At 50.6% G+C, this 20908-nt stretch overlaps 1 protein-coding gene across 3 annotated transcripts; it reads left to right on the plus strand.

Moving 5' to 3' along the window:
- Positions 1-55: 55 nt before the first annotated feature.
- ACP6 (acid phosphatase 6, lysophosphatidic) lies at positions 56-17526 on the plus strand. 3 transcript variants are annotated; one of them, XM_084755871.1, is made up of 11 exons: positions 56-173; positions 281-631; positions 6154-6282; positions 6391-6521; positions 6847-6923; positions 7995-8082; positions 8461-8593; positions 10715-10815; positions 12888-12983; positions 16637-16802; positions 17344-17526. In XM_084755871.1, exons 2-11 carry the CDS (start codon positions 434-436, stop codon positions 17494-17496), a joined length of 1272 nt encoding a protein of 423 aa, XP_084611997.1. In that variant the 5' UTR covers positions 56-173; positions 281-433; the 3' UTR covers positions 17497-17526. The 3 variants fall into 3 exon arrangements, with proteins under 3 accessions (XP_084611997.1, XP_084611998.1, XP_084611996.1); XM_084755870.1 differs by having other exon boundaries at positions 117-631; XM_084755872.1 differs by lacking the exon at positions 12888-12983 and having other exon boundaries at positions 113-631.
- Positions 17527-20908: the final 3382 nt, after the last annotated feature.

Raw genomic sequence — 20908 nt, forward strand, 5'->3', positions numbered from 1 at the left:
TCGGAAGAAGCCTCTGGACTTACTTTCCCGTGCTCCTATGCGCAGACTTAATTGGCTCCGGCCCTTGGGAGGGCAAGAACTCACTTGGGAGCTTGGTTATAAAATGTGGACAGGAGGTCCTTGTGTCGGTGTAGCTCCTCCTGTTGCAGCCTCCTCTGAAGTGCAAGTTTCAGGTCCTCGTTCTTGCCCCGGCTGATTCAGTAGCGGGAGCAGCCAGCGTCGGCTGGGCTTAAACTAAGAGGCAGTCTTTCTGCTCCCCCCGCCCCCTTCTTTCTACCAGGCTCCCGCCCCTCGGGCCCGAGTGTCGCCGGGTTGCCCCGCCAGAGTCGCTTATCGTGAGGGCTGGATGTGCTTGCCCTTCAGTCCCCGCGAACTTCAGGGCAGCTGCTGAGTCCCCGAGCCTGCGGAGCCCTCAGCTTCCAAAGCCTCCAGCATGCGCGTGTGGGCCCCCGTGGGCGTTCTGACCTCACTGGCTTACTGCTTCCACCAGCGGCGGGTGGCCCTGGCCGAGCAGCGGGCGCCGGATGGCCAGCGTCCGGTGGACCGCAGCCTCCTGGAGCTGAAAATGGTACAGGTCGTGTTTCGACACGGGGCGCGGAGTCCGCTCAAGCCACTCCCGCTGGAGGAGCAGGTGAGAGGCGACCCATGTAGGGGCTCGTGGGGACACACCCTCGGTACCCCCCCCCCCCCCCCCCCCGGCGTAGACGGGCTCGGGCTGGGTCCAGACCAAAGGGAAACAGCAGATTGGCCCTTAGCCTGTGGCCTGGAGCCCGCTTCCACATCCTCATCCCCCACACCACCAGTGTATAAGCCTTCCTTGCTAGGGCAGCCACCCAAACTTTGAGCTTCCAGGTGTAGTGTAACTTTTTAAAAGATGCATAGGAGTGGCCTAGGGGATCTTTAAATGCAGATTCTAATTTGTTGCGTGCGAGTTGGAGTTGGGTACAGTAGACTTTGTAAGTGCCTGTTTCGCTGGTAGGTAGTGTCAGAGACCTTTGTACAAGAGGCTACCCTTCACGCTATTCATGGCGCAGATTTTCTCAGTGCTTGCTGGAGACCATTTGGGATCTCATAAAGTCCTATAGGTGACGACGAGGACTGTATCTTGGGGTTCTTTAACACAGCTTAGAAATCTGGAAAGGATTTGTGGTAGAAAGAAAAAACAAATCAAGTTGGCTAGTCTTGTGGCTGTAAGTCAGGATAATTAGGATTAAAGCAGAAGTAATTAGCGTTTTGTTTTAGAAATGTTTGCCTTGTCAGGTGAAAAAGGATAGGGCACAGAAGTCCCCAAGGTTCCAAATGTTGAGTTTACTCGTGCTATTTGTCCACTTGGATCACTCTTGATTATCATATCTGCCTTCTGAAATCTTATGAGTTTTATCTTCAGCCCAAGATCAGGTCTTTAAAGAGGGTCACACATGAAAAGGTCGCGCCTCCAGGGCACTTTCCACATAAATACGTTCTAGCAGTCGGTTATTTACCAGGTCATTAGTCAGCCTCTTTTATGGCCGTACTACTTTCTGTCTGGTACTGCAGCTTGCTTTTTGTTTCTGTGATCCCCCTCCCCCAACCCCCTCCGTGTAGGGACTTTAACAGTAGATCTCCAACGTTTTCTTATTCTTTTGTCCACACACGGCTTATCTTTGTGTACCCTTATTCTTTTTATAGAGGGTTAGAAAGATATATTTATGTTTTAGACAAAGTTATCAGCGATAGGAAAGAATAAAGTGTGCCTAGCTCTGGACCCAGTGTATATAAACAGCATATGTACCTTATGTGTACCAGCCTGTACTGGTGGGTTCCAGTAGAGCACTGGCTTCACTGGGATGCTTTGACAAGATGTCACCAGTCTATACTGATGGAACTGGGAGAAACAGCCCTATTCACTTCATTACAAACACTTAAATACTTTCAAGGTGTCTCTGTCTCTGTCTGTCTGTCTGTCTGTCTGTCTGTCTGTCTGTCTCTCTCTCTCTCTGTGTGTGTGTGTGTGTGTGTGTGTGTGTGTGTGTGTGTAGGTGTGCAAACAGGTGCCTGAGAAGCAGAAGAGGACATCAGATCTCCTGGAACTGGAGTTGTGGTGGTTATGGGCCATATGGTGGGTGCTGAGAACACACTGCAGTCCTCAGAGCAAGCTTGCGTAACTGCAGAGTGATTTCTCCAGCCCTGGGCGGAAGGTTTAAGCATGTCTGGCTTTCTTGGATCGAGTTCTGTGCGTAAAAGCCTGGGGAGGAACCGACTCTCAGGCTGTGAGTAAGTGCCGTCAGCCTCCTGTGACTTGTTTCTAGATATTGTCTCTTGGATTTTCTTTTCAATATCCATGGTTTGTGTCACTTCTAGCCCTTATTATTCTGCCATTAATTATTATCAGAACAGACTGTGTGGCAGCAGTTATAAAACTAAACTTACCTTTGCTACATTTTCTGATTTCTGACTGGTTTATAGATGAATTTGTCATCGGTCCCGTGTTCTCATGAAGCCGTACAAAGTGGCATTGTTATAAGAGTAGATTTCTGCTGAATTGTTTAATTATGCTTTGAGTAGCAGTTGATCTGTCCTACCAAAAGACTGTGCTTTGGAAATAAAGTTACGGAACTTGCTCCAGATTCACTTCCAAACAAAGACTCTTGGCTCTGCTTTCAGCTTTCCCGGGTTTCTTCCACACAGTGGCAAGGTGACCCCCTTAGGGAAGTACTTCTGCTCTTAGAACGTTTGGCACACTCCAGTTCCCTGTTAAATTCTTGTCTGTCTTTGACAGTAGAGATGAGCCGAGGAGCGTGTTACGTTGCTTAATTCCTGCCCAAAGCTCAGCTGAGAGAACAATTTATGAAGGATGTGCTGGTTCATTTGCTCCGTTGGGTTGATGGTTCTAAACCCTGGGAGGGTATTGAATCCTTCTGGGGTAGCATTCATGCCCAGTGCGCAGGAGCAGTGGCTCAGCAGTTTACAGTATTTACTGCTCTTGTAGAGGACTCTGGTTTAATTCCCAGCACCTGCACAGCTGCTCAAAATTGTGTGTCCGGTTCCAGGGCCTCCACTGCACTCAGGCCTCTGTGGGAGCCAGGCACACGTGTGGTGCTTAGGTGCACATGCTGGCAAAACACTGATAAACATTTTTTAAAAAATTCAGCCGGCGTGGCACACACCTGTAATCCCAGCACTTAAGGGGGCAGAGGCAGGCAGATCTCTGTGAGTTCAAGGCCAGCCTGGTCTACAAATCGAGTCCAGGGCAGCCCAGGCTACACAGAGCAACCCTGTTTCAAAAAACCAAAAAAATAAAACATAAATAAATAAATAATTCATGCCTTGGTCTTCCTCCTAGAGATCAAAATTTAATTGGTGCAGGGTACCCAGGCATTTCAGGAACATCTCATCTCTGGTGTTTTAGAAATATCTGGGGCTGGAGAGATGGCTCAGAGGTTAAGAGCACTGACTGCTCTTCCAAAGGTCATGAGTTCAATTCCCAGCAGCCACATAGTGGGTCACAACCATCTATAAAGAAATCTGGTACTTTCTTCTAGCCTGCAGGCACAATGCTGTATACATAATAAAATCTTTTAAAAAAAAAAAAAAAAGAAAGAAAGAAAGAAGGAAAGAAATATCTGCTGAGTGGAGATCCTGTCCCATAAAAATCCAGGTGTGCTTAGCCCCCAATGAGGCTTGGATATCAGCAGTCTAAAAATCCCTGGTGATGACTCATTATAGCCAATGTTTAAGACCATTGCTTTTCCCTAAAATCTTCACCTGGAAGGTTTCAGTGTATCTATCTCTATGTACGTGGTGGAATTGCCTGCCTGGCATTGCGCTGTGGTGGGATGTCTATGCTATGTTGAAGGAGCAGGGAGAAACAGTCCTACAGAGCTCTCAGCACATTCCTCTAAGTCTGATCTGGGTCTCTTCCACCGCAGTGTAAATTCTTGTAGAGCTCAGACTAAGCCTCCATTCTGGTTAAGTCCAGTGTCTAGCACAGAATCCCCTGCCCAGGCCCCACTCAGACTCACTAAGTAATCCCTGAGCACACTCCCCCACAGAGGACCTGTGGTGCTTCCCAGGGACAGTTCCAATGTCTGGGTCATGGTGAGTCAGATTTTTATGCATGGATGATATATCCATTCATAGATGCTGCTACCCGCTCCCTCCCGCCTTATCCTCATTCTTGCTGTTGAGTTTGTAAGTGGTTAAACAACAACAACAACAACAACTCAAACCAGCCACAGTGACAGGAGGCTGAGGCAAGAGAGCTTTGGTAGAGGTGACTGTCATTCACAGTGCATATTGTTAACTGCTGAACTCCAGTGAGCTTGTCCTGGCCCCACCAAAGTGCTCACAGCTTTCCTGCTGTTTCGCTTTGTCTTAGTTGTAGTCAGGATGTGTCTCTGTGCCCTGCCCACAGTAGCCCACACGCTCAAAACCGAAGCCACGTTCATTCTTGCTCTTCCTGCCACCTCACAACCAGGCCCCCAAATGGAGCTGTGTTCACCCTCGTCCCAGGTCCAGCTCAGTGTCTTAGAGCTGCCTCCTCTGTTCCTGATGCCTTAGATGGAATCTTGTAGGTCTCACTGACATGTCAAAAACCAGCGCTTCTGTGTTTGTTGTAATTGTGATGCACACCACTGGTGTCCAGACAACCCCGTGGAGCTGTGGAGCCATGTTCCCATCACACTGCTGGTGGTGTGCCAGGTGGCTGGGGCTCTGGGCACTTACTCCTGCTTCAGCTGGACAAACTGCTGTGTCCACTTCTCTGTTACTGCGCTGAGGTTCATCTGTTCTGAGTTCAGGTGCTTGCTGGTCTGCATCCCTTCAAATGCTCTGGCCAGAAGAGCCGTGTTGAGCTCTGAGCTATGTCAGCAGTGTTTGGCGTCTTGGAGGACACCAACTTCTGCTGTGTCATTGCTTTCGTTTATGTTCATGGCTTCCTTCCTCTAAGCTGAGAACCCAGGAAAGGCCAGATCAGGTTACCTAACTGACATTTGGGATCCCAGAGATCCTTAGAGCTGTTAATTGCACCCAGACTAGAAGACCAGTAGATGGCTTGGTCTCTGTTCTCCGAAAACTGCCTACTGAATGGGACAGACTAGTAAAGGAACTTGCCTGGTGCAGTTTGATGGTTTTTAAAGAGCCAGTGAAACTGTAGTGTAAGCTCAGGGCCATGGCTGCAGCCTCTTGAGTTCTGTGCCGTGAAAGTTTCTTCCAGGGACTGGGGCAGCAGGGAGTCAGAGGTTTGGGTTTCGAGTATGTAGTTGTGGTCACAGCGAGAGAATCAGTACCTTGGGGAGAGAAGCTGTTATGTTGGCCAGAACAGTGGTTCTCAACCTGGGGGTCGTGATCCCTTCAGGATCACCTAAGACCACTGGAAAACACACATTTACATTATAGTTCATAACAGTAGCAAAGTTACAGTTGTGACATAGCAACGAAAATAATTTTACGGTTGGGGATCACCACACCATGAGGAACTGTGTAGGGTCACAGTGTCAGGGAGGTTCAGAGCCACTGGAGGAACATCATATCTGACTCCACACTAGTAAGAGTCTCATGGGCCAGTTGAGGTGATGCTTTGAAAAATAATACAGTTGAGGCAGGAGCCAGATTGCGAGGACTGAAGAAAGACAAAGGCGTCTATAGATTGCCACCACTTGCTTCAGAAGCTAGAAAACAGAGGAAATGAGGGAGGAGGGAGTAAGCAGAGGCGGTCAGCAGGGTCCTCGGTATGGATGTGGGGCATGGCAACTACTCATCGATTCCTCAGAAGTACTCACTAACGTGGTAATCACTGAGATCATTCATTCATTCATTCATTCATTTTCCCACCCATTCACTCACTCAGCTCACCCTTTGAGCAGCTGTGCACCAAGCAGCCTGGCTGCTTCTCCCCTTCAGTCGAATGGGCGGAGTATGGCAACAGTGCTGTAACACTGAGAGTCTTAGAGTGGCATACATAGGACTTGAGCTAAGGCCACAAGGAATAACAAATCACAGTCATTTCTTCCTTTAGTTGGAGGTAGAATTCAAGTTTCTTTCCAAGGAGAGGTTACAGGCCTAGAGTCAAGTGATTCCAATTCCAAACATGTATTGCAGAGGCCACAGGGTGTTGGTGCTGTGAGTTTCAAGAACTTTTATTTAACTATCTTTTTTTTTTAATGGTCACGACAGGTAGAATGGAGCCCCAAACTTTTAGAGGTCCCACCTCAAACTCAGTTTGATTACACTGTTACCAATCTAGCTGGCGGCCCGAGACCTCACTCTCACTTCGACTCAGAATACCACAAGACCACCTTGAAGGTACGTGATGCCGCTGTGCCTGTGAGGCCCACTGCAGAGCTTCAGGGGTGTTTCCCTGGCCTGAGTTGTGCCATCTCCCATCTTCTCTTTGTCTGTGCCCCACTCTAGGGTGGCGTGTTTGCTGGGCAGCTGACCAAGGTGGGCATGCAGCAGATGTTCGCCCTGGGGCAGAGACTGAGGAAGAGTTATGTGGAGGACACCCCCTTCCTCTCACCCATCTTCAACCCGCAAGAGGTCTTGTGAGTCACAGACAAGGAGATACCACTTAAGGTCTTGACCCTGAGTAGCCTGTCCTCACCTCCAGTCTCGTCTAAAGGTGGTTTGGGGCCCAGAATGCCACTGCGCAGTTACCCTCATGTCATAATCATCTGTGAACAGTCAGTCACTGCAGGTCGCAGCCACTGGCCTTCACGTTCCTGGGGGCAGCCGGACTATAGGAAGGAGAGGCTTCCTCCTGGTGGGATCCCGCGTACAGTTTTGAGAGGCTCACAGCTGCTCCGTTCCCAGCTGTTCTCCGTTCCTGTGTGAACATCTCGACCACTGCATGTCTATTTCCCCCCACAGTGTCCGGTCCACCAACATGTTCCGGAATCTGGAATCTACTCGGTGCCTGCTGGCTGGCCTTTTCCAACGTCAGAGAGGTTTGTGTTTGTGTCTGAAGGTTGCACCTGCGCCAGAGGAGCTCGCTCTTGTCACCCCCAGAGCCCTTCTCTTCCTCCATGCCTATTCTCTTGATCCCCCTGTGTGAGGACTTCTACTTGCTCCTGCTATTGGGGTCCTTCCCCATCCAGCCTTCCGTTGCCCTTAACCCGACCTCCACAGTGAGCAGGAATTGGATGTACCTCCGCCTCCTGACTCCTCAGGCCTCTACACACGCTGGAGAGGGTAACCCTGTCTTGTGAACAGTAGCGAGACACTACTGAAAAAGAGAGCAAGGGGCACGCTTAGCTGGAACCCAAGACTTCCACCATTGCTCTGGTCTCAGTGGCAACCCTCAGCCCTCCTAGATGCTGAGCAGTAGCGCAGTCGTGCTTGGCCTTTCCTAGGTGAGAAGGTTGCTTGGGTTTTAGCATATTTATCAGTGAATGGTTACAGTCATCAACTCCAGAGGTTTTCACCAGTGAGGACTGCGTGTCCTGTTTCCTTGCTGGATCCCATGTGAGACCTGTGTTTGCCACTGCCACATCGCTGTGAGCAACAGAAACAACTCAAGGGGAGAAGAAGGGGAGAAAAGTTTAGTTCGTCTGACAGTCTCAGAGTGGTGGGAGGCTGGTGTGGGGGCCGAAGCAGCACAGCAGGTACACCCTGCACAGCTCCTCTCTGTATCTGTGACTGCCAAGTGTGAGGCAGTGAGTGCTCACGTTGTGCCAGGCAGGAAGCAAAGGACGTAATTCTGATGAAGTAGGGGACCAGCCGTTCTGTTAGAATGCCCACAATGCCAGTCCTGGTTCTGCCTGGGGCAGGCAGTCTTTGAGACAAGTCAGGTCTGTGGCCCAGAAAGAGGGGGTGTATGCTAGACAGAACCAAGCCGCTCCTTTTCCAGTTGGGAGGAGAACGGAGGGCAGAGCCAGGGCAGGAACTGCCTTCAGGAGTGGCCTTGGGATCTGCCTTTTGGGTCAGCTCTTAGACACAGAGAAGCAGAAGGCAGAAGTGGGGGGGTCTTAGAAGAGTGGAATTAGACCCCTCCCCCTGTGTTTCCTTCCTCCTCCCAGGATCTGTCGTCATCCAAACCGATGAGGCCAGCTCTGAAGTCCTGTACCCCAACTCTCAGAGCTGCCGGGCCCTGAGAGACAAGACCAGGTAACAGGCTTTTTTAGCTCTCGCTGGTATTGGCGGGTGCTTGGGAGTTTCTGGGCTGCGCTAAGAATGTATCCCAGAGCAGAGAGAGTGCAGTCTCCAGCAGATCTGAGCTATGCGCTGGTTTCTGTAAAATGGGTAGAAACTGCCGAAGAATAGGATTTAGAATTTTTAGCCTTTTATTCTAACTCAAATTCTTGCATTTATAAGTCATTTAACTTCCTGGAACCTTGGTTTGTTCATCTGTAAAATAGAAATAATATTACTAACTCCACAGGTTGTTAAAAGGATTGCATGGGATCATAAGGCTGAAGAAAATTACATTTTGTAAATTACAAGTCACTGTACAGTAGTAATACAAGAGCTTGTGGGTTTTGGTAGAGGCCGGAAGAAGGCTGCCGTTTTGCTGCCAGGCATCTCAGAGGATCTGGAAAAGGTGAAGGCAGGTGTGGGCATCAGCAGTGGTGATGAAGTGGACTTCTTCTTTCTCCTGGACAATGTGGCTGCTGAGCAGGTAGAATGGCTGTTTCACGGGTCCTGGGTTTGGGGAGCCATGAGAGTGGGCTGGCTCCTAACTTAGAACCGGCCAGAAGTCCCCCTGGTCTGCAGGCTGCTGTCATGGGATTTGCCAATGAGAGGGGTGTGGGGATTGAAGGGCCCCAAACAGCTGAGGAGGGATAGGAACAGTCGTGAACCCCAGCAGTTAGTTCTAGATCAGTTTTTGGAAGTTCATTTCCCAGACAGGTTACCTGACATGCGTGTTTGGGAGAGTGGAGGGAGGGTGGAGCTTTGCCTATGAGTAGAGAGTATGTTAAAGTATGCACATACTATTTTTCTATGTGTACATGTGCACATATGTTTGGAAGTCAGAGGACAACCTCAGATGTCTTTATGCAGGAGATATCCACCTGGGTTTTTGAGACAGTCTAACTGGACTGGATTAGCAAGCCCTCTAGGCCATCAGGGACCTGCCTGTCTCTCTACCCAGGAGTAGAGAGAGTTGTGAGCTTGTGCCACCATGGCTGGTTCTCAAGCATGCACAGCGAGGACTTTACCAAGTCACCCAGCTTCCCGACTGAAGTTTTGTTTTCTTTGAGACAGGATTTAGCTATGCAGCTCAGAACTTTCTGGGACATCTCTGCCTCAGACTTCTAAGTGTGAAGGCTACAGATGTGTGCCACCCACCATGCCTTCTTTGTAAAATTTACATTTAGCATTTTCAGGCTCCAAAGCCTTTGGGATCCCTCTTTATCGCATCACTTTTTGGACGGTCTGTATGAGTATCAGCCTAGTTTAGATATCTGAGCTGTGTGTGGCCTACATTCCTATAATTCCAGACTTTATAAGATGCCTAGGCAAGAGGATCAAAAGTTGGAAGTTAGCCTGGCCTGCACACTGAGATCCTGCTGGTGACATGGTTTTGTAGGTGAAGATGCCTCCAAGCCTGACAACCTGCATTTGATCCCCAGAGCCCACATGATAGGAGAGGACTTTCAAATGCTCACTGTGGCATGCACACGTGGGCGAGGGCGCGCGCGCACACACACGCGCGCGCACACACACGCACGCACACACAGAAGGACCCCTGGAGCAAGTCTCTTTGCTTCTGCCTTCCCACCCACCTGCTCACTCCTCCCATGAGTTTCAAAGGAGAAACAACATGTGTGGCTCAGGTCCTGCTGCCAGCCCATGACTGACGTTCCTCCTACTCTTGGCTACAGGAGTGTAGTAAGGTAACCCCTGCTCCTTGTAGGTTTGGGAATTTTCATATATTCCAAAAGAATATTAAGCTGATTGGTCTTCAACGAATTTCCTAAGCAGTTTTAGTCAGAAGTACACACACAGACACACACACACACACACACACACGATCAAGCAATCAATCAATGTAAAATATTGAGATATCTGTAAAGTAACTTGGTTAATCCTTTAGTCTGTTTTCCTCAAATTGATTTAGCCATAGAATCTTTTTATGTACTAAAAATATATTACACATATTACATTTTATGAATGCATATAACATTTTATGTAATATGTATGTTATTAAAATGCATTGAAATATATATTACATTTCGTGCAGTAATAGCATCACACAGTGGGAATGCTTCTGGGGACTGAAATCTGGTGCCCGAAGGCAGTGTGAAGTCTTTTTCCTTGTCTTACAGAGATGACAGTGCCCCCAGGGCATCAGTGTGCCTTGTGCTTATGTGTAGTAAATTTGAGGTTATATGGCAAGGGTTCATAAAAAGTGTTTATATGGCATACAGTTTCTAAAATGATTTTTAGGGAAATAAAAATCAAATGAAATTTGTTGATTCCTTGGCTCACATTTTATTCTTTTATAAAAGTTAAAAATTGTTAGTTTTGAAGCTATCATGGGGTGCAAAGCACTTCTTACAATTCTGTGCCTATAGGGGCTGGAGAGATGGCTCAGTACTTAAGAGCACTGGCTGCTCCTCCAGAGGACCTGAGTTCAAGTCCCAGTACCTACATGATGGCTCACACTGTCTGTAACTCCAGTTCCAGGAAACACTCTGACACTATATACATGTAGGCAAAACACCAGCTGAAAGCTGCCTGGTGCCCTTAGTAGGAAAGAAGTATTTTCCTGTAACAATCTCAGTGACCCTTACAGGTGCACAGTCTCCTAAGCTGCCCAGTGCTGCAGAGATTTGCCCAGCTGATTGAGCGGAGAGCTGTGGACACAGCCTTGTACATGCTACAACCGGACGACAGGTGAGGGGTCCCTGTGTGTGTGTGTGTGTGTGTGTGAGAGAGAGAGAGAGAGAGAGAGAGAGAGAGAGACAGAGAGAGAGAGACAGAGAGAGAGACAGAGAGAGAGACAGAGAGAGACAGAGAGAGAGAGAGAGACAGAGAGAGAGAGAACGCGTGCAAGAGCGAATGAGCAAGCTGCCTCACACCTGTCGGCAGGTATCTCTGTGTGAGGGGGTAAAAGTCCCGCTCTGCCAGCCTACCCTCATGGTGACCTGCACCTCCGCTCCTGTTCCACAGACCAGGAGTCTCATACTCTGTCTTTTGTTTTCAAAAGATTGGGATGGAGGGAGTGGAGGAAGAAAGTTTGCTGCGCTCTGTTGATCATGGTTCAGTTACAAATGATTTCCTGTCTCACCGGGGATGGAGTGGGAGGGTGAGGGGGGGGAAGTTGTTACTTTTTGCTGTTTTTATGGTAAAGGAACCTAGCAGAATCTGCAGCCCCCTGCTCTTCCCCCTGTCACTGTTGAGAGAGAGGACTGGGCTGCAAGAGACTGGCTGCTTTTCCTGGGCTCGTTTGGCAGGTGGCAGGACTAGGGCTTGGTCCCAGATCCTTGACCTGTTTGCCACATCTTGCTGCTGCTTGGGACTGTTCTGGAATTCCTGTTATAAGCATTCAGTTTGCACTAAGAGTAGGTGACTTGGAAGCCCTTAGGACAAAGTGAAGGGATGATCTGGGCCCCTGTTGATGGAGGGGAGCAGTTAACATTTCAAGAATTTACAGGGTCTGTTGCATAAGGGAAGAGCCCCTAGTCACATTGTCTTGGAGTCAGCACCCCCATCTGTGTACTAGCCTTGGGCATCCATACCATCTGCAGCCAGGACACTCAGCTGCCACTCCTGGGACCAGCAGCTTCCAAGCTTTCTTCATGAAGTGGTTCCGCCAGACCGAAACTAGCTCTCCCTTCCCTCACTGTGCCGGTCCACACACAAACACACTGGGTAAATACATCAGGCACTATGGGCCATGCCTCGTCTGCTGCAGCTTCGTTTTTCCACATCATGAAGCAGCTCTGGGTAACACACACACACACACACACACACACACACACACACACACACACACACACACACACACACACACACACACACACACACGGGCATGGGTAAACTTTATGAGAACAGGTTGTCTGGCCTGTGTACCTGGCAGGTACATGCCTCAGGCACTGTTTGTTGACTCCTCTTTATCCATTGCTTACCTTTCCTTCAGTGACAAAGGCGGCCATTTCTAAAATACATCTACACGCATCGAGCCAGCCTCCTTCTCTTTCATGCAGTTGAGTCCTCGGAATCCTAAGGGTGGTAGGTTTTGTTTTAGTTTTTGGAGCCCTCACCCCCACCCCCTAGTAAAGAGTGGGAAACACACCCACAGTAAATCTTTCATCCTTTGCTAGCCTTTCTTTGCTTTGCCGACCCAGAGTGAAAGTGACAGGAGACTAGCTCTGAGCTCACAAAGTTAGATGAAAGAGACTGCAAGAATTTATGACTCAGCTCCAGAAGGTGGAGCCGGTGTGAACCGGCTTGGACCAGTGTGGACAGGAAGCAGGCGTTCCTTCCCAGGGCTTTTCCAGGGGCTTTGTGTGATTTCTGAGCCTTGCTCCTCCTACTCTTCCCAGCTTCACACTTTTATTCCTCCAGGTATAGTTCCTTTCTTTCCATACATGAGGTGAGAGGAAACCTCCCTAGAGTGCGTAGCTTCCTTCCGCTGTGTAGCTTCCCCATAGTTTTAGCAGGCTTGGAAGTAAGTGACTGTGTACCCTCTGAGCCGCAGCTCCAGCCTGGGACTTAGTCCCTGACAATCCCCACTCCCTGAGTGTCTCCATCTCAGCTGCCTTTATGGGAAGAGTGTGTGTCCTGATGGATTTTCATTGGGAGTCTTTGTTCACAGAGACCCCACAAACTCCATGAGAAGCCATTTCTCCCCCACCCTCTGTGTCCCTTGTCTTTTCTCTGCTTCGTGTGACTGGGCTGGGAGGCAGAACTGATACCTCTGCTGGGTGCCTGCTTGGGCCTTGAATGTTCTTCACGTCTCCCAGGGAAGGTATCCAGATGGCGGTGGGCCCATTCCTGTACCTCCTGGAGGGAAACCTGCTCAAAGCTATGGACCCCACCACCCCACCCGGCAAGACCAGGTACCCAGCACAGTGAATGCTTTTGCCCCAGAGAGGCATGGGGGTGGGAGCCTCTGGCTACAGGGAGGAACCCAGGTATATGGGTCAAGAACCAGGCTGTCAGTTGCTGCAGGTAAGTGCTTAAAAGGTCCCAAGCAGTTCACAATGTTATTTTTCTTTTCTTTTTTTAAAAAATTAATTGGATATATGTCTGATATATTAGTATCACACTGGTTTGATATATTAATAGTCCAAAACAATGATGACTTCGTTTGAATCCTTCATTCAGTGTACAGAAGGTATGATCACTATTCTTTTTAAAATATTGGAAACGGCTCATATATCGCTTCTACTTTTACAAAGCCAGGGACACCAGGCTAGGACCCTAGATTTGAAATGTCATGTGTCCTGGGCTCAGCAAATTGTGGTCTGCCTGGAGATTTGTCTTAGGCCCTTCTCTGTCCTGCCAAAGCAGAACCTGCATTTTAGTTAGTTGCCCCTTCATGTTAAAGTACTGCTAGAGCATGCAGAGAGGGGTGGACCTGACAACACAGCTCAAAGCCCACAATGAGAGTGAAAGTTGAGGGAGCTCAGTTCCTGGGGTGACACAGGCCTGGAGCTCGGGGGTGGGGGGGGGGGCAGGATTTCTAGCAGTAAACAGTACCCTGCCTCTCTCTGCCCTCCACACACCTGCAGTGGACTGCTCTCCCCTCCACACACCTGCAGTGGACCTCTCTGCCCTCCACACACTTGCAGTGGACGTCTCTGCCCTCCACACACCTGCAGTGGACCTCTCTCCCCTCCACACACCTGCAGTGGACCGCTCTGCCCTCCACACACCTGCAGTGGACCACTCTCCCCTCCACACACCTGCAGTGGACCTCTCTGCCCTCCACACACCTGCAGTGGACCTCTCTGCCCTCCACACACCTGCAGTGGACCTCTCTCCCCTCCACACACCTGCAGTGGACCTCTCTGCCCTCCACACACCTGCAGTGGACGTCTCTGCCCTCCACACACCTGCAGTGGACCGCTCTGCCCTCCACACACCTGCACTGGACCTCTCTGCCCTCCACACACCTGCAGTGGACCGCTCTGCCCTCCACACACCTGCACTGGACCTCTCTGCCCTCCACACATCTGCACTGGACCTCTCTGCCCTCCACACACCTGCAGTGGACCGCTCTGCCCTCCACACACCTGCAGTGGACCTCTCTGCCCTTCACACACCTGCAGTGGACCTCTCTGCCCTCCACACATCTGCAGTGGACCGCTCTGCCCTCCACACACCTGCAGTGGACCGCTCTGCCCTCCACACACCTGCAGTGGACCGCTCTGCCCTCCACACACCTGCACTGGACCTCTCTGCCCTCCACACACCTACAGTGGACCTCTCTGCCCTCCACACACCTGCAGTGGACCTCTCTGCCCTCCACACACCTGCACTGGACCTCTCTGCCCTCCACACACCTGCAGTGGACCTCTCTGCCCTCCACACACCTGCAGTGGACCTCTCTGCCCTCCACACACCTGCAGTGGACCTCTCTGCCCTCCACACACCTGCAGTGGACCTCTCTGCCCTCCACACACCTGCACTGGACCTCTCTGCCCTCCACACACCTGCAGTGGACCGCTCTGCCCTCCACACACCTGCAGTGGACCGCTCTGCCCTCCACACACTTGCAGTGGACCTCTCTGCCCTCCACACACCTGCAGTGGACCTCTCTGCCCTCCACACACCTGCAGTGGACCGCTCTCCCCTCCACACACCTGCAGTGGACCTCTCTGCCTTCCACACACCTGCAGTGGACCTCTCTGCCCTCCACACACCTGCAGTGGACCTCTCTGCCCTCCACACACCTGCAGTGGACCGCTCTGCCCTCCACACACCTGCAGTGGACCTCTCTGCCCTCCACACACCTGCAGTGGACCTCTCTCCCCTCCACACACCTGCACTGGACCTCTCTGCCCTCCACACACCTGCAGTGGACCGCTCTGCCCTCCACACACCTGCACTGGACCTCTCTGCCCTCCACACACCTGCAGTGGACCTCTCTGCCCTCCACACACCTGCACTGGACCTCTCTGCCCTCCACACACCTGCAGTGGACCTCTCTGCCCTCCACACACCTGCAGTGGACCTCTCTGCCCTCCACACACCTGCAGTGGACCTCTCTGCCCTCCACACACCTGCACTGGACCTCTCTGCCCTCCACACACCTGCAGTGGACCGCTCTGCCCTCCACACACCTGCAGTGGACCGCTCTGCCCTCCACACACTTGCAGTGGACCTCTCTGCCCTCCACACACCTGCAGTGGACCTCTCTGCCCTCCACACACCTGCAGTGGACCTCTCTGCCCTCCACACACCTGCAGTGGACCTCTCTGCCCTCCACACACCTGCAGTGGACCTCTCTGCCCTCCACACACCTGCAGTGGACCGCTCTCCCCTCCACACACCTGCAGTGGACCTCTCTGCCCTCCACACACCTGCAGTGGACCGCTCTCCCCTCCACACACCTGCACTGGACCTCTCTGCCCTCCACACACCTGCAGTGGACCTCTCTGCCCTCCACACACCTGCAGTGGACCGCTCTGCCCTCCACACACCTGCAGTGGACCTCTCTGCCCTCCACACACCTGCAGTGGACCTCTCTCCCCTCCACACACCTGCACTGGACCTCTCTGCCCTCCACACACCTGCAGTGGACCGCTCTGCCCTCCACACACCTGCACTGGACCTCTCTGCCCTCCACACACCTGCAGTGGACCTCTCTGCCCTCCACACACCTGCAGTGGACCTCTCTGCCCTCCACACACCTGCAGTGGACCTCTCTGCCCTCCACACACCTGCAGTGGACCTCTCTGCCCTCCACACACCTGCAGTGGACCGCTCTGCCCTCCACACACCTGTACTGAACCGCTCTGCCCTCCACACACCTGCAGTGGACCTCTCTGCCCTCCACACACCTGCAGTGGACCTCTCTGCCCTCCACACACCTGCAGTGGACCTCTCTGCCCTTCACACACCTGTACTGAACCGCTCTGCCCTCCACACACCTGCAGTGGACCTGCATCTATTACACCTTTTGCTCCTTGCCACTTTCCCCCTTTGTATCTGAAGAAAGAGCTGATGCCAATATCCTAGGTTGAGAGTCAGTAAAGCCCTTGATCATGCCTAAGAGAGAAATGTTGGCATCAAGCAGATACAATAAAATGATTATTGTATTACTGACTACATAAAACTACTTAGGAAATGTATTGAAGACCAATCAGCTTAATATTCTTTTGGAATTAATAAAAATTCCCAAATCAGCAAGAGCAGGGGTTACCCTACTACACTCCTGTAGCCAAGAGTAGGAAGAACGTCAGTCATGGGCTGGCAGCCCTGAGCCACACATGTTGTTTCTCCTTTGAAACTCGGCAGGGGGCAATGAGAGGGTGGGCCAGAAGGCAGAAGCAAAGAGACTTCCTCCAGGGGTCCTTCCCCTTAAGAGAGTGGGAGTGCGAGTAGATGCTCACCAGCTGCTTCAGAGGAGTTTTAAACCAGCTCAACTGCTGCTATTGCCCCTTGTTTCTGAGGCAGCTGCTGTTTCCACTCAGAGGAGACAGGCAACATCCTGACCTCTTGATCCCAAGGCAAGCGATTATGGAGTGCCATTTTCTTCTTGCAGAAAGCTGTACCTCTATGCCACACATGATGTAACCCTCATCCCTGTCCTAATGGCCCTGGGGATTTTTGACCACAAATGGCCTCCGTTTGCTGTTGACCTGACCATAGAACTCTACCAGCACCAAGAGTCTAAGGAGTGGTTTGTGCAGCTTTATTACAATGGGAAGGTAAGATCTCTGAGGTGGGACTGAGGTGTCTGCTATTTCTTCTCAGACCCAGTGGAGCCTCAACTCTCTCTGAATGCCATAGAGCCGAGGGCAGCCTTCAGCCTGTGGTACAACATGGCCACATCTCAGTTCTGTTACGGACCCCTTCTGGGAGCAGCCCCCTCTAGCTCTCCTGTGTGTGTCTGCCAGGCTGTACAACCCGCCTCTGAGGCCCATTTCAGAAAGCCATACAGGTGTCTTGATTGCCAGCACTGGTGGTGTCTTGGCTCACCCATCCATCCTCGGTGTCCAGGAGACAAGCGAGTGCTCTGCAGCGACGGGGCTGTTAGCTCTTCAAGTCAGGGCCAGAACGTGGCTGGGCCTTCCCAGTCTAGCCAGCAGCCAGGATGCAGGGCTTTTTATTCCAGTAACTGGAGGCAGTGGCACCTTCCTGCCTGTCACATGTGTGCTCGCACTTACTTCCTGTGTGATACTGCGGGGCTCGGCTGAAGACAGAGGATGGAGCTCTCTGCAGACCTGCTGAGTTCTGTTTCTTCCACAGGAGCAGGTGCCGCGGGGCTGCCCTGACAAGCTCTGTCCACTGGACAAGTTCTTGAGTACCATGTCAGTTTACTCTGTAAGCCCAGAAAAGCACCGCACACTCTGCTCCCAAGCACGGAACTTGGAGACTGACTCGTTTACCCAGACAAGCTGATTTTTAAATAAAGTGCCTTTATATAAAAGAGTTGAGGTTGAAGGGGGTTTCTCTACTTTGTGACATGATTTCTTATTTTACCTTATGTCTATGGATGTTTTGCCTATATGTAAGTCAGTGCATACCACTTGCATTCCTGGTGCCCCATGGGAGCCAAAAAAGGGTATTTGATCCCCTGGAGTTAGAGATGGTTGTGAGTTGCCATGTGGGTGCTGAGAGCCTAACCCTTGTCCTCTGGAAGGATAGTCAATGCTCTTAACCGCTGAGCCATCTCTCCAGCCTCATGGCCTGGTTTCTAAGGTCAGAGCCTGGCTGTGGTTATGGGGAACACAACATGGTGCATTGCTTTGGGACTTCAAGTCCTTTTTACTGTCAGCTACTCAGGCCCCTGTTAAGTCATGGTTATCAAAAAGGTGGCGGGTTCTGCCTTCAAGTTGTTACAGTTGCGTGGTAGAGAAATCTAAGTGAACCCATGGCTTCTAGTGCACTGTCTCCTCAGCCGTGACCGAGTATTATGTAGGGTGTGCTGAACACAGGAACAAACCTGCTCCTCCTCGTAGGGACTACACCAGCAAGCCAAGAAGCCTTCTGGGAAAATTCTGTCTTGGTCTAAGTCAACATGGGAACAGTAGTTAGGGTTAAGCTCAGCATTCATCTATAAATAACAATACAGAACACAAATAGATTTAAGGACGGGAATCACTCTATCACCTCAGTAGGGCAGACCTGTGGTCAACATATGGTAGAGAAGGAAAAACGGAAAAGTCAGAAGGTAAGTGTGTCCACTCCATTTATTCAGTATGATGCTTGAAGCCTTAGCTAGAGCCATATGGCACATGGAAGAAAAACAGATCACCCCATGTGCAGATGACAAGGCCCTGTGCTTAGAAGACCTAAAGACTCCTCCCCCAGAGAAAGATCTCATTAATACTTAGCACAGTGGGATTAAATAATCAGAATACAGACATCAGCAGCCTTTTTATATAACAATAACAGGAAATCAGGAAAATAGTCCTAATCATAATAGCCTCAAAAATAAGAATGATTTTAAAAGTAAGAAAATTAATCAAAGAAATGAAAGGCCTTGTCCTGGTTTGAGTCAACGTAGCAGAACTAAGTCACCTGGGAGGGAGGGGTCTGGAGCGAGGCCTATGTCCAGGCCTGTGGGCCACGGTCTTGATGCGCAAAGTGCTGAGCAAGGGCCCAGAGTACTGTGGGTACTGCCATGTCTAAGACAGGTGCTCCTGGTTGTATGAGGAAGCTGGTTGAGCAATAACTAGAGGAGGCAAGCCAGCAAGCAGCATCCTCCGTCAGTTCTGCCTTGCCTTCCCTCCGTGATTGTGACTGAGGAGGGTAAAGTGAAATGACCTTTCCTTCCCAAGTCACTTTCGCTCTCGGCATATCACAGCAGGAGAAAGCAAACTAAGACAGACCTCTACGACAAAACCTTAAAACACTAAAGAAACTGAGGACACTCCAAGGTGAAGGACAGCTCATTTTCACGGATCCGTACTATTAATATTGTGAAGTGGCCATATTACCAAAAGCCATCTACAGATTCACTGCAAATGCTGCAGAACTCCAGTGACAGTCTTCACAGAAACAGAAAAGACAACCCTACAATTTATATAGAAGCACAAAAGCACCCAAATAACCAAAGAAATACAGCAAAAAGCAGTACGGAAGGTGCCATGATACCTCAAGTTACATTACAGAGCCATGGAGTCAACACCAGCAATGAAAACCACACAGAAGCTGATAGAAGGGAGCAGACAAACGTGTGTGGCTACAGGCACTCAGCAGAAACATCACAGAAAAGACAAACTTCAACATACAGTACTAGGAATACTGGATAGTCACAGGTAGAAGAAACTAGATCCCTAGCCTTCACCTTGTACAAAAATCAAACCGGAGCAGTGGCCTTGGAGGCCTGAAACTCAGAGTCTGTTAGAGGAAAACATGAAAATAGAGGCAGGAGCAAGGATTTTCTGAAAAGGACTGTTTAGCTCAAGAAAAAGTTGCACTTGATGAAAGGAATTGCATGAAATGAAAAGCTTCCTCACAGCAGAGGAGGCAATGAGAGAATCAAGAAAATCTTTGCCAGTCTGACAGGACAGTTAGCATCTATAGAGAACTCAACTGAAATCCACCAACACACACCTAAAAACTCTAGTGGTTTGGATGAGAATGGTCCCCATAGGCTCCTATGTTTGAGTACTTGGTCCCCAGTTTGGTAGGACTGGGAAGGATAGGGAGGTGTGCCCTTGTTGGAGGAGTGGGCTTTGAGGTTTCAAAAGCTCTCTCTCCCTCTCTCTCTCTCTCTCTCTCTCTCTCTCTCTCTCTCTCTCTCTCTGTCTCTCTCTCTCTCCCTCTCTCCCTCTCTCCCTCTCTCCCTCTCTCCCTCCCCTCCTTTCCCTCCCTCCCCCTCCCTCTCACCTACTTGCAGTTTAAAATGCTTTAAGAGATCCCAGCATTCCAGCTGACAGACCTTTGCTCCATCATGGACTCTAGCCCTCTGAAACCATAACTACTTCCTTTTGTGAGTTGCCTTGACATGGTCTTTTATTACAGCAGTAGGAAAGTAACTACAAACAGTTCAGTAAGTAAATGAGCATGCACATAAAGAGTAAAGTGTAATTGCCTTGTGGTATATGAAACAGAAAGTGCTTGGCAACCCTAACCCTCACAAAAAGTAAAAGCCATATTGAGATTCCTTCTCCACCAGCCAGAAAAGTTATAATTAAGTAAACCAGCAACAAGTGCTGGTGAGGATGTGGGGAAAGGAAGCCAGACACCACTGTTGGGAATAGAAACCTAATCTACGCACTGTGGAAACCCCAAATATGTTCTAAACTCTGAAACTATATCTGCCATATAATGTACCGCTCTGTGGTATAGCCCTGAAGCACACAGCACAGAGACACCTGTGCATCCATTCCCCCCTGAGGCAACCACACAGAGACACCTGTGCATCTGTTCCCCCTGAGGCACACCACACAGAGACACCTGTGCATCCGTTCCCCCCTGAGACACACCACACAGAGACACCTGTGCATCTGTTCCCCCTGAGGCACACCACACAGAGACACCTGTGCATCCATTCCCCCTGAGGCACACCACACAGAGACACCTGTGCATCCATTACCCCCTGAGGCACACCACACAGAGACACCTGTGCATCCGTTCCCCCCTGAGGCACACCACACAGAGACACCTGTGCATCCGTTCCCCCCTGAGGCACACCACACAGAGACACCTGTGCATCCGTTCCCCCCTGAAGCACACCACACAGAGACACCTGTGCATCCGTTCCCCCCTGAGGCACATCACAGAAAGACACCTGGACATCCGTTCCCCCCTGAGGCACACCACACACAGACACCTGGACATCCATCCCCCCCCTGAAGCACAC

The sequence above is a fragment of the Acomys minous genome (assembly GCF_964271855.1).
Source record: "Acomys minous genome assembly, chromosome: 14".
In the NCBI taxonomy this organism is placed as follows: domain Eukaryota; kingdom Metazoa; phylum Chordata; class Mammalia; order Rodentia; family Muridae; genus Acomys; species Acomys minous.

Bases quoted from the DNA above. Each gene is read 5' to 3' on its own strand.
- ACP6 (XM_084755871.1), top strand. From the start codon at position 434: ATGCGCGTGTGGGCCCCCGTGGGCGTTCTGACCTCACTGGCTTACTGC. The intron at 632-6,153 runs GTGAGAGGCGAC...TGGTCACGACAG, and splicing joins CACTCCCGCTGGAGGAGCAG to GTAGAATGGAGCCCCAAACT. The intron at 6,283-6,390 runs GTACGTGATGCC...GCCCCACTCTAG, and splicing joins ACCACAAGACCACCTTGAAG to GGTGGCGTGTTTGCTGGGCA.